General features: G+C 35.5%; 2 protein-coding genes across 2 annotated transcripts; both read left to right on the top strand.

The window, feature by feature from the left end:
- The first annotated feature begins 208 nt into the window (after window positions 1-208).
- LOC134852801 (zinc finger protein 782-like) lies at window positions 209-3,449 on the top strand. The gene is made up of 2 exons (XM_063868588.1): window positions 209-395; window positions 2,197-3,449. The coding sequence occupies exons 1-2, from the start codon at window positions 329-331 to the stop codon at window positions 3,357-3,359; spliced, it is 1,230 nt and encodes a 409-aa protein (XP_063724658.1). The 5' UTR covers window positions 209-328; the 3' UTR covers window positions 3,360-3,449.
- Window positions 3,450-4,688: 1,239 nt separating this feature from the next.
- LOC134852802 (zinc finger protein ZFP2-like) lies at window positions 4,689-9,746 on the top strand. Its single transcript, XM_063868589.1, has 2 exons — window positions 4,689-4,877; window positions 8,717-9,746. The coding sequence occupies exons 1-2, from the start codon at window positions 4,811-4,813 to the stop codon at window positions 9,337-9,339; spliced, it is 690 nt and encodes a 229-aa protein (XP_063724659.1). The 5' UTR covers window positions 4,689-4,810; the 3' UTR covers window positions 9,340-9,746.
- Window positions 9,747-13,006: the final 3,260 nt, after the last annotated feature.

The following is a 13,006-nucleotide window of genomic DNA, read 5'->3' as shown; positions in this document are numbered from 1 at the left end:
GGTTTCTGAAGTGGTTTTTCTTTTTTTAAACTCATTGCCTTTCTTTACTTGTCTGCTAGCTTGCACTGCTATTATTATCTTGTATCGCAAGTAGTGCGAAGCTCTGCTTCGCCTCTGTGTATCTAATAATACTTATTATTGAAAACTTGATAAAAATCAAATAACACCATTAGAACATCTGCAGCAAGTGGTTGATTGTTTCAGACCATATGAAAATCTAGACGCCTTTTTGTGCTACTTATTTGAAATATCATTTCCGAATAAGTTTACCTGGAAGTTTACCGAGAATAACTACTGTAATCAAATCAATTATTTGTATGAGGTGACAATGGAGTTCGGAGAGTTGGAACGGAACGAGGATTTGGAGCGTGTTGCGTTCGAAAAGGATCTTGAAGGTCAGTATTTCAGATTAAAATCAGTACCATTTAATTTTTGCTTTACAGTTATTGTTTTGCAGCCCAAAAATTTACTCAATATCCGTGAATTTGCTTTAAGAACCTTTTTGCAAAAGGAAAATTAAAAGAACCTCGATGCGGTATAGAGCATGCAAATTGTATTAAAAACTTAAAATTTTTGAGTTATTACCGGCAAGAATTGAACATAGTTCTTTTAAGGAAATATCCTTTTGTTATCATAGTTTCAAAACCTCATTATTAAATCAAAATTTCGAAATAGTAAGATACATTATAGGGTTATAAATATTTAAAAGTTGAACCCTTTGGTTAGAGGCTGCTACACAACCCTCTAAGAGTCAGGATTTCTGTGCAAAAATTACCCTCTTAAACCTTCTAGTTTTCGAGATTACTTTTCTGAGGTAATCATTGTAAGAAACACTTGGAAAAAATACCGAATTTTTTTTCGGTGTTTGTTGTTTTTCTATCTCAACACAATGTAGCCCATTCACCTCAAGTGGGCAATATGTGGGTAATAAGGCTGTGCGATGCAGCCTTTTATTTAAATTGATGCGATGACGATGCGTTGCGGAAAAATTCATCGAAATTCGATGAATTTTCGATGCGACGCAAAATTTGAAACAGGGAAATTTTTTTTTATAGCTGTAGCGCATTTCTTAGAAAAACTAAGTTAGAAGGCTATTTCCAATCACTCAAGTGTTAGCTATTCACTTTAGATAAGTTATTAATGACGTAATTAATGTGTAAACGCGTTATAGCTGTAGCGCATTTCTCAGAAAAACGCAGCTGCCAATCATCAATCATCGAGTAATTTTTGCATCGACGTTCGATTCGATGACGATGAATGCCCTTGCATCGATATTCGATGCAAAATCGATGCATCGCACAGCATTAGTGGGGAACCTGTAATTTGTGTTGTTTCTTCGTGGTTTTTTCAAACTTTGATTTATTGGGTTGAAAAACATTTTTTTTCTTTAATATGTGTTAAATGATATTATTGTGGCAGCTAATTAGTGTGGTCATGCTACGGATTAATAATAATTTTTGTATCTGCTCGTCGATTGATGTTTTGTTTTGTTGTTGCTCTTTGTTAATTTAATCTTTTGTTATTAAAGCTATATTCCCTTACAGTATAAGAGCAGACGCCTGGTGGATCCCATGATCCTGTTGTTTATCTTTTCCAGATTTTGTTGCATGATGTATTATTTGGTTCATTTTTTCAGGAGAAATAAATTCTTTCTTTACTGTATTGCGAGTTCAACTTTGTATTCTGGTGTTTTTTTTTTCCACGCGAAATGAAGTACCATAAATAATCATCGGAATGGGTCGAAAAAAACCGGTTCGAAATTTTTGACTTTTGGTCTAATTTCGAGCTAATAAGGTCAGTGTGCAGGCATAATAAGCTTGAAAAATTAGACTTCTTTTCGAGCAAAGTTAGTTTTAGAACTTTTTAGCGCCATTGTAGGAACAAGAATTTTCAAAAATTCGAAAAAATTGTAAAGAAGATTTTTTTAACGTTTTGTCGTTTTCTACAAAAACTGTTTTCCAATTGGCCTATTTGATTATGAATGTCAATTGTGCCTAATTTCTATTTTTCGTTCAGATTTTTTATCACACAGCACAGAAAAAGTGGGCACCAGTGGACGTAGAGAGGGAAGGGCTGTAATGGTAAAGATCTCAAAATTTAATCTCTTGCGAAAGTCAATATTGCATTGCGTATTGCGTATGGTTGTTGCATTGCGTATGGTCTCAACTCAATTGATTAATTTTTTGTTGCCTCCAGAAATTGGATCTACAAGCAGGAAAGCGCAGATGAATGCTGGTACTAATGAATGCAACGTGTGCGGCAAGTTGTTTAAAAGAATGGCAGAATTGGAAAGACACATGCGAAGTCACACAGGAGAGAAACCATTTAAGTGTGAGATCTGCGAGAAGAAATTTAGCCAAGAAAGTGTTCTTCGATTGCACAGAACAATCCACACCCACAGTGGAGAGCGTCCCCATGTGTGTGATATATGCGGAGAATCATTTAACCTTCTACAATATCTCCAAAGACACAGGGATACCCACATCAGAGAAAAGCAATTCGTATGCGATGATTGTGGTAAAAGATTCTTAAGAAGAAGTGACGTTGAAAGGCATAAGCGAACACACACAGGAGAGAAACCCTTTGCTTGTGTTTTATGCGAGAAGAAATTCAATCAAGAAGGTAGTCTTAGAATGCATTTAAGAGTTCACACTGGCGAGCGACCTTATACGTGTGATATATGCGGGGGAAGATATACATCAAATTCAAGTTTCAGAAAACACAGGAAAGATCTTCACTCGGAAAATCACGGCGGAGAGAAACCAGAGAAATTCGAATGTGATGAATGTGGGCGAAAGTTCGCTCGGAGAAGTTCCGTTGAGAGACATCAGCGCACACACACTGCGGAGAGGCCTTACTCGTGTGAAAAATGTGGCAAGAAGTTCGCACAATCTGGTAATCTTAATGTACACATGAATATACACACTGGATTGAAGCCATACCAATGCCACATCTGCCAGCGAACATTTGGTCAATACTCAACTCTACGAAACCACATGTTAGGCATTCACAAAGAAAGTCTCAAAACCGAGAAGGAATTATTGAAGATGAGTCATCGCGACGGAGCAGGTCTAACACAGGATAAACAGAGCAGCATAACGCAAGTTCCATGCTCCTCGCAGGAGGCGGCGTTGAACGTTGAATCTTTTGACGAAACAGAGTCGTCATTGCACATTCCAAAGGTAGAACCGGGTTTCCAAATCGAATCGATAAGATCAATCGGGCAAAGTGAACTCCAAAACAACCAATCTTGTTCAATAGTTACTACAGAAGCAGAAAATCATCACGATATAGAAGTTGACTCCGTCAATTTGGTTACCGAGAAAGAATATCCAGTGAAATCTGAATTATCGAAGTAATAGCCGAAAGTATTCATTAATTCATTGCGAGCTGTTTGATCTATAAATCTATAAACTAGCATCTTTTTCCAATATAGTTTCAGCAATGGATCTTTTTCCAATAAAGTTTCAGCAACTGCTTCTGGGTTGTGTTTTTGTTGTTAAGTTCGAGATTGAAAACTGAATATCTGACGTTGATAGTTCTGTACTAAGGCAATTTTGCTATCAAGGAAACTTTATTATCAGTCTTTTTACTATCAGGTCTGACATCGAAATGAATATCGAAACATGATCATGAGCGTTTTCACTATATCCAATTTTAGACTTGCAATTGTAAACAATCCTTTTTTTTAGTTTTGCTTATGGGCTATAAAAGAATTGCACATTCTACTTTGCGTCTATTGTTCCGGCCATTGAAAATCGGGAGGAACTTTGTATTCGGATGTGTTAGTTTGTTGTGTTAGCTGAGAAATTTTAGTTCAATATCGAACGAAAAACTCAATCATCGAGGTTCACAAAACTTGATTTTACTATCAAGAAAACTAGGTTTAGATGTTTTTTTCAGCGCTTTTTTGACAATAGAGATTTAAAAAATATATTGTACAATAAGAAACAATTTTAAAAAAGCACGTCCAGCAAAAAAGTTCAAGCTGGACGTGTTCCAAAATTGAACATCATTCGAGGCAAAATAATGAAATTCATGTAAAGGTGGTTCTTTTGATAATTTTTCGACAAATGGCTTTCGTTGAAGCGCATGTGATGAGAATCACCGCTTGGTTTCTAAGTACAATAGACATTTTAATGGCTTTTTTAAAAAAAAAGACAAATGTTTTTTGTTCAGCTATGATCAATGGCTGATTAAGGCAATGTTGGAATTGCGTGAAGTTTTTGAATTCTTCTAGGAAACTAGCAGTCCATTTAGCAATATGTCCAGGATATCCGCAACATTACTTTATTGGATAATTAAATTGCTCTCATAAAAATTATTGACAGCATCAGACCGCGCTTTGTTGCGAGCTTGTAAAAAGAGCTAAACTTTCTGTAAGAAAAAAATACGAGACGAATATCGCGTTGAAGTGCGCTAATCGGCAACCTTAAATCGTAAGTTAACCATAGGAAAGTTTTTGGCAGTTTAAATGATTTTCGTCTAACAGTCGATTCTGTGGCTCGCCACCTTGTCAACAATGATGTGTTGATGCAATTTCAGCTCTCTCAAATTAAAGTTGATTTATTAGAAATGGTTCAATTGTTCGATGACCGTTTTATAGTGAAAATTTCTGGCGAATCTATAAAAATCAACTTACGACTGTCACAAGATCTGAAACGCGAGGGCTTGATTGTTTCAGAACGGATGATGAAGATCTAGATGCCTTTTTGGGCTAACTTCTCGAAAGATCTTCGAAAAAGTTTGGCTCGAGCTTTGCCAAGATTCGCCTCTGATATCAAAAAATACTGTTTTCTATGAGCTGACAATGGAGTTTGAAGAGTTCGAACGGAGCGAAGATCTTGAGTGTATTTGGTCTGAAAGGGAACTTGAAGGTTAGCATTTCAGATTGAAACACTTCAGCTGTTTCCGATTTTATTTGCTAAACTAAAAGAATGACAATTACTCGAAATGCTCAGTTTTGGTCTGCCTTCCTTAGAATAAGTTTATTGAGCTAGAGTAGTTGATTTTACCCATGTTTTCAAAATAATATGATATGTATTTTCTGTCCTCTCACATCTTTTTTGTTCTCTCAATTTTTTCAAAATAATATTTTTTTGTCCAATGTTTTATTTTTGTTCCCACTATTGTAAATGTGGAGGAACTTGGTATTCAGGTGTTTTAGTTTTTTCTTTTTTTTTGTTTTCCACGCAACAGCAGGTACAAATAATCATCGGAAAGTGTCGAGTGATATATCATATTAAAACCATTTTAGTCGTGATTCGAACGACATTTGAATATTTAGAGAAAAACGTTTGAAATTTTTGCATTTGTCTTTTTTCGAGCGAGCAGGCCAAAAATAAGTTTATTTACGCTTAGTTTAAGCCGTGAAAACTTAGTTTTACTGGATTTAAGTTAGCTTTTGTTTGTTTGCGTAATTTTGAGAATCAAATCCTTTCAAATTTTTTATTTAAAATTCCTAAAATCTTCGATTTAAAATTTTTCTAACGATTTTTTTTTTTTCGTTTTTCTTTTTCTACAATAACCTTTTACAATTTTCCTATTTTGTTAGAAAAAACTTTTTTTTTTGTATTTTTAAGCTGTGGTCGTATCATTTTGTGCTACTTGCACAGTAACTGGCTATCCTTGTTCTGCTATATCTTTTGTATTGCAACGAGTTAGGAGACTTTTTTCATATAATTAACTTAGTTCAAAGAATTAGCAAAGTTAGAAATGGGAATTCAAGGTTCAATTCATAATGAAGTTCAAATTTCATCTGTCCCCGGCTCACTTGGTCTGGAGTTAACGAGTAAGCCTGGGACGGCAAAGGTATTGGTTTCGTTTCGAATCTGACAGGACCTGTTTTTTTCATACACGAAATATTCCGTTTAAAAAAAATGCCGAGCTTATGTTTTATCTGCTTACTTGCCACTTTGTAGAATTTTTTTGCACTGCGAAATTTATATTGTAGTTGTTTATAGTGTTTTGATTTACTGTTGCTGTTTGTAATTTTACTAGCCTTGATTTCGTACTTTTTTTTGCTATAAATATTCTGCCCAAATGATTTCTGTCTGTATTTTATCGGCTTAGTAGCCATGTGCTGGTGTGGGTGTGAGACTCGAATATTTTGATTTTTTTTTCTCTTTTTGTGTTTTTTTTCGGCTTGAACGGTTTCTGCTAAGGTACTTATGGCTTTTTTGCCACTAGGAAAGTTTTCTTCCGCTGCCAAGTTCTCGTTCTTTTGTATTGGCACGTTTTTTTCTTCAAAACTAGCGTTGTTAATTTTGATAAATCTAATTTTTTTAAATTATTTTTCTGATTTTTTTTTCTCAATTGTATCGCCAGTGGAGTGACGCTCCTCTTCGCCTGTGTGTTGATAATAACACATGTAATCGGCACTTGGAATTTTTCCCCGTAAAAAACTTTTCTTACAAATATGTAAAAAAAATGAACTTCACTTTAATTATGAACGAATTTTTAGTATGTTACGAATTTTCAATGGCCTTCCCACTTGACCTGGCGGTATGTAGTCATTTTTACTGCCGAAGGTCATTTTTACTGTGTTGATAATAACACTTGTAATCGGGACTTGGAATTGTTCCACGAAAAAAACTTTTCTTATAAATATGTTAAAAAAAATGAACTTCACTTTGATAATGAACGAATTTTTAGTATGTTAAGAATTTTCAATGGCCTTCCCACTTGACCTGGAGGTATGTGGTCATTTTTGCTGCCGAATATTGTCAGCTTTATTATCTGTTGTGGGAGTCCTGGCCGGGCCTTTTTTTTCAGTATGTATGAAGCTGAAATGTTTTTTTTTTCCTGTAAAATTCAATTTGTCGGACATTGATTTGTCTGCTCACGTTGTCGCCTGCGTCGTGACACCGCGGATTTTTTTTGCTGTAAGCAATTTCATTGTAATTGTAAGTGTTGTTCATTGTAATTTCAAGGGGAATTGAAAATTTTTTTAAATCAAATTATTTTCGGCTCAACTGGTGTCTGCTCAAAGATTGGCGGCTTTGTTTGTTTCCTCTTCGTAAGTTGTGTTCTGTTGCCAATTTAATATTCAAATATCTGGCATGTTTGCGTAGAATGAAATTTTATTGGGACAGACGAAATTTTTGGTAGACTTCGTGTTTTTCTATTATTTGATTTTTTTTTTCCGATTTATGTTTTACTACGATTGTGTTTTATCGCAAGTGGTGCAATTTTTCTTATCTCAGCTTCTTCTCGGTAGATTTTTCTCAGCAAATTTTGTTGAAGCAATGAAAAAATAATTGCTCGCATGTTGAAAGTTTTCTGGAAAATGTTTATTTTAATCTTTTTTAGTTTCTTGTCGTTAGAATCATTTTCAACTGAACACAATTTCCAGATTGATTCGTTTGCATATTCAGTAAGTTTTTTTTCCGTTTTTTTAACTTTCTGAGTTTTTCCTATTTTGTCATTCTCCGACACAATTCCTCCTACGGTAATATTGTCGCTAACATCGTTTTTTGTTGCAAGTTATCGTGAGACCTGCATAATGTTGGCAAAGTGAGTAGTCTGGCTAAACCGGTTTCGTATACACATATTTTAAAACTGATTTTTAAGCTTTTCATCGCTGGTGTTATAGTATGAACTTTTTTTTCCAAGCTAAGTCGCAAATATTGTTGCGATGCAATTGTTGCGACAAAATGTGTTAATTTTGATCCAGCTATTAAGTACAGCCAATGCTAAGGATATTAACACAGACTGTTATATTACAAATAGCACGTAAGCTTATAGGTATCATGGATCTGTAGCGTAGAGGTAGGGAAAAGGCCAGCAAAAAAAGAGGGTTCGAACCTGGGCTGGGTCGGATGTTTTTAACGAACTTTTTCGTATACTAGTTCAAATGCGTCCGCTCTGTAAATTGAGGTATGTTTGTTGGTAAATTTTTTTTTCCAAATTGACTTGTACTGCTAATGCGTCTTAATTGACTTGCGTCACTTAGCAATTATGTAGACTCATAATTGGCGTGTGTCACTTAAGAAATTTTGTAAACTCAAAGTTTTACTCATTCGGTTCTTCCCAGTAGCGCTGTCGGTCCTACATAGCGTCATACATAGCGTTTTTCCCAGTAGCGTCATACAGTTGTTCCGACCATTCGAAAAATGGGGAGAAATTTTTTTATGTGGGGGTGTTCGAAATTTTTTTTTAGTTTTCGACGCAAAATCGGGTAGCACAAATAATCATCGGATTGGGTCGAGTGATATACCATATAAAAGCCCTTTCAGTCGTGATTCAAACGGCATAAAAAATTTTAAAATTGTCCAAGTGTCGACAACGCAATTAAGTAGCGTTCGTAATATGAAAATTGAGGCTCAGAAAACTTGATTTTTCAAATTCTCGTCTAAAATTCATTTTGCGCTAGCTTGGCCATAAAATGTTCCATGAAAAAATGTGAAAAAATATTGTGCGAAAAAACAAGATTTTTTTTTGAATTTTTAAGTACATTTTTTTGTTATTCATGTAACGAAGCCAACTGTTCACGATTATGCCCAATTGGCTACCTTTCTACGCGTTTGTGTTTTCTCTCTTCACACTATGCACAGAAAAACTACACTAAAATGAAAAAAAGTGTAAAATGAAAAAAGTTTTTTTTTGTTTTTTTTTTAAATGAATTTGGTCGGAACATTATGTGCTACTTCCACATCAACCGGCTATCCGTGTTTTTGCGTTGCATATAATTTTTTATGTTAGTTCTTGACTGTAGAGGCTGAAATTATCAGAAGCCGGGGGAGTCCAAAGAAGAGATCTTCACAAGCGCAGAGCAGGTGTAATAAAGAATGCAATGTGTGTGGCAAGATGTTTAGGAGTACTTCAGAATTGGTAAGACACATGCGAACCCACACAGGAGAAAGACCATTCAAATGTGAGATCTGTGAGAAGAAGTTCACTCAAGAAGGTGGTCTTCGAATACACTTAAGAGTTCACACTGGTGAGCGGCCTTATACGTGTGATATTTGCGGAGAGAGATATACAATACTTCCTAATCTTAGAAGACACCAGATGAATCACAGCGGAGAAAAACCCTTCGCTTGTGAGTATTGTGGGCAAACATTTGCACGGAGAAGTGATGTTGAAAGACATGAACGTATTCACACTTCAGAAAGGCCTCATTTGTGCAATGTTTGTGGCAGGACTTTCACACAGTCAGGTAATCTTAATGTTCACATGAGGACACACACTGGTTCGAAGCCATACCAATGCCACATCTGCCAGCAACCATTCAGTCATGCAACCAGTCTTAAAAACCACGTTTTTGCGATTCACAAAGAGAATACAAACTCGCTAAATAGTAACAAACGCTTCCCTGTCTCTCCAAAAATGCGGTAGCCCCTGGATCTTCATACGTGGAAGTCTTCATCGTACATTCAAAAGCTGAAGAAGGGTTCCCAAATCGAATCTATCCGATCACATGAAAGAAACAAAAGAAGCCTAGAAAACAACTAAATATCGTGTTGAATAACGAAATAAAAAAGCATCACAGGAAAGAATCTGATTTGATCAGCTCGACTGCAGAAGAATACAGGACGTGTTGAATATGTACGATTTGTATCATCTTTATTCGTCATTTCAATTGACGTTTCAAACTGTTTGATCAATGAACTGTTTGAGCAACTGTTTCAAATATGGTTTCAGCAACTGCGTTTGTTCTGTTTTTTTGTTGTCAAGTTTTTGTTTTAAAACTGAATTTCTGGTGTGGATAATTATTTACCGCCGCAATAAATCGAATTTATTTATTTTTTTAAAAAACTTTTATCAGATATTTTGTCAGGTAGGGCCAAAAATCAAAATCAATGCAGCTGATCGAAAGCAGTTCAGCAATATCCCATTTTAGACTTGCAGTTAGAAATGATCTGATTTTTCAGTCTCGATTTGGCAAATAAATCTAAAGCATATCGGCGAATTTATAAGTTGGTTTTAAAGGAGACACCGGTACTTGTTCTGTAGGGTGGAATTGTTGTTGATATCAGATCTGACATATACATCTTTAACGAATGCAGCTAGCTTGAATTTGTTTAACTGTTTTTGAAGACGCTGTGACGCTGAGATCTAAAATTTTACTGGATCTCCTCGAGTAGCTGGATTCGGATCACTCACTGTTGAATATTCAGCATTATGAAAGTCCTAGGAAACAAACGTCGAATTTGAGGTTGGCTTGTAATTTTTTCAATATGAAGATTTTTCAAGCTAGTGTCTATCGGAGCTGTTTTTTTCCGCTTTGTTTGCTGTTCGCATCGTCTGAACTTTTTTTTTGCAGTTTATTGCTGATATTGTTGTGCGAGTCCTCAGATTTTTAATGCGTTTTTTTTTCTAATTTGCTCTAGCATTCTTGCTCGCAGAATCGGCTCTTGTTTTAGTGCCAGAGTTATCTGGACTTTGTTTACAGTACAAACTAGTTAGACCGAACATGAAGAATATTTACTACCCTATTTTTTCTAATGAATCTTTTCAACAACACAGCATCTTTTCTTGTACATAACTGAAAATGACTTCTCAAAGCTTTCTCAGTTGCTGTACTTTGGCCGAAAAGTCTTGTTTTGGCTTCAGTTTTGGCAAGTTCTTGTAGTTCCACCGGGTCTAATTGTCCCTTTTTATCAGGTGCTTCCGCATTAACCTTTAATCATTCTATCAAGTTTCAACAGACATCACAAGTAATCTTTATTTATCTTATCGAATTACAAATTCTGAGCGAATGAAAGTTGGTAAAGGGACTGACGGTATTTATCTGGGACTGGCCAAACTTCATAAATGTTTTTTGAGACAACCGTTTATATTTTTCTACTATAGGCAGTTTTGGCTGTGTGCGATTTAGACTTGGCTTTCACATTCACTGTTACTACTTTGTACTTACTGTACTTTGTCACTGTACTTTGTCATTAAGCAGACAAATACTATATTAACTAATCAGAATCGAGATGAGAAAGCAAACCGACATTCGAAATGAGTAATTTGAGTTTTTTAAATTTTGTTTGCATAACGAAAGAATTTTTGCACGTTTAAGCTGTATCGCATATTGCAATGCTGAAGAATTTTTTCGATTCTCTGTTTATGAAAGCTCGGCTTTTTGAAAGACCCAATAGTAATGCTGCGGCAAAGCATGGGAGGGGAGGAGAGCAGTGCAGTGTAGTGTAGTGTAATGAAAAGATTGGATTCATTCATCTACACATGTAACGGGCGTTTTTTAGTGCTAGCGATTATTTCAGCAAGCTTGAACTTAGTTACTTAATGATGCGGTGTTGTCCCAGGGCCGCAAAATTGGCCTACAAATATGAATTTCCTAATCTTTTAAGTTTCCGAACTATGCCGTTATTTCTGATTTTTCTCAAAAATTTTCAAAAATGTTGATTTCAAAAGCTTCTTAAAAATGAAAATCCTAACCCTATAGTCGGGTGCTGTCAGGGTATTCTCAACAGTTGGAATTTTGGCCTCTAAATATGCCTGCTTCTATCCTTTAAATTCCCGAGATATGACGTCTTCTCAGTTTTCTTACGCTTGCGATTAGCAAGCGTTATCAAACAGGAGTATCGACTTTTTTGTTTGGGTTAACAATTACTTTAACAGAATCACTTGAATAGGCAATTGAACCCTGAATAGTCACTTGAACCAGAATCCTTTGCACCTTTGATTTATATTAAATCTAAAGACATGTTGAATCGCGCATGTGGCGAAGATGTAACGCCCCTGCCTATGAAGACAAAAGTCAATGGTTTGAATCCGGCCAGGACTTGTTTTTTTTGTAAGCGCAAAAGTGTCTGCGCGTCAAAAAAATTTTGTCGGACTTGTTGGTCTGCATTTTGTGTGGTTAGTGAAGTGGGCACAACCATGCTTGAGACGACAAATCCCAGAAGTTCGGTCGCAGCCGGGACCTGCTGTTTTTGTCGCAAACAGAAAATTTTCGAATATACTGTACTTTCGTGTCTGCTACTCTGTCGGTTTAGATCCCGCAGAAAGCTTAGGCTTCAAACTAGCGGTTTTATGTTCTTTGAAAATTTTCTAATGATGCAGGTAATTTTGTTACAGGATTCTTCAATCCGTTTTTGTAATTTATATACTTTTTTGGCAAAAAATGATGTGTTTGAATTTTTTTCAAATTTTGATCTGACTTTACATTTGATGGTAATCATAGTCATACATTTTTGTTTCTCAAAGGATGCGAAGCTATGCTTTGCCTGTGTTTGAATTTTTTTAAATTCTTATATTTAAAATATCTGACAAAATTTGAGATTCCGAACCCTATAGTGGTGTTCTGTCAAAGTAATATCAGGGGTTGCAAATCTTGCCTCCAAATATGTCCGATTGAATTCTTTAAATTTCCGAGTTTTGAAGTTTTTTTTTTAATTTTTTTTCAATATTTTTAAAACTTTTGCTTTAAAACACTTGACAAAGTTTGAAATGCTGAATCTTTTTGTGAAGCTTTGTAAGGGTACTCTCAGGGGTTGGAAGTCTTGCCTCCAAATTTGAATGCTCAAAAAATAATGCTAAAAAATCCGAGTTATAACGTTTTCTATAATTTAAATGAAAAGTTTTCGCAAGAATCATATAGTTGAGGCTGTCAAGGTAGTGTCAGAGGGTGGCAAGTTTTGCCTCCATAATTGACCGCTCAGCCTTTTATATTCCGCACTCATGGCGTTTTCTATGTTTTTACACAAGCAAAGCTTGTGTGTTATTACGAACTCACTTTTTTCCAACCTAAGTCGCAAATATTAGTGCTCTTTGAAAGTGCTCTTTTGTTGCTCTTTTTGAAAGTGCTCTTTTGTTACAGTATATGCATAAGATCAATAACCAGCGATTAAGTACAGCAAATGCTAAGGATATTAACACAAGTTATTGTATTACAAATAGCACTTTAGCTTCAAGGTGTTATAGTTCTGTAGCGTAGAGGTAGGGAAGGAGACCAGCAGCAAAATCAGAGGATTCGAATCTCAGTACGGTCGCATGTTTTTAATGAACTTTTTCGTAAACTGGTTAAAATGCGTTCGCTCTATAAATTGAGGCA

This window comes from Symsagittifera roscoffensis, chromosome 8 (assembly GCF_963678635.1).
Source record: "Symsagittifera roscoffensis chromosome 8, txSymRosc1.1, whole genome shotgun sequence".
NCBI lineage: Eukaryota > Metazoa > Xenacoelomorpha > Acoela > Convolutidae > Symsagittifera > Symsagittifera roscoffensis.
The sequence above is the reverse complement of the archived record's forward strand: the minus strand, read 5'-3'. Positions and strand labels throughout refer to the sequence as shown.

What these genes read in the sequence shown, in the direction of transcription:
- LOC134852801 (XM_063868588.1), top strand. Translation starts at nt 329, where the DNA reads ATGGAGTTCGGAGAGTTGGAACGGAACGAGGATTTGGAGCGTGTTGCG. An exon ending in GTTCGAAAAGGATCTTGAAG is followed by an intron (nt 396 to 2,196) that starts GTCAGTATTTCA and finishes TGTTGCCTCCAG; the next exon opens with AAATTGGATCTACAAGCAGG.
- LOC134852802 (XM_063868589.1), top strand. Translation starts at nt 4,811, where the DNA reads ATGGAGTTTGAAGAGTTCGAACGGAGCGAAGATCTTGAGTGTATTTGG. An exon ending in GTCTGAAAGGGAACTTGAAG is followed by an intron (nt 4,878 to 8,716) that starts GTTAGCATTTCA and finishes TCTTGACTGTAG; the next exon opens with AGGCTGAAATTATCAGAAGC.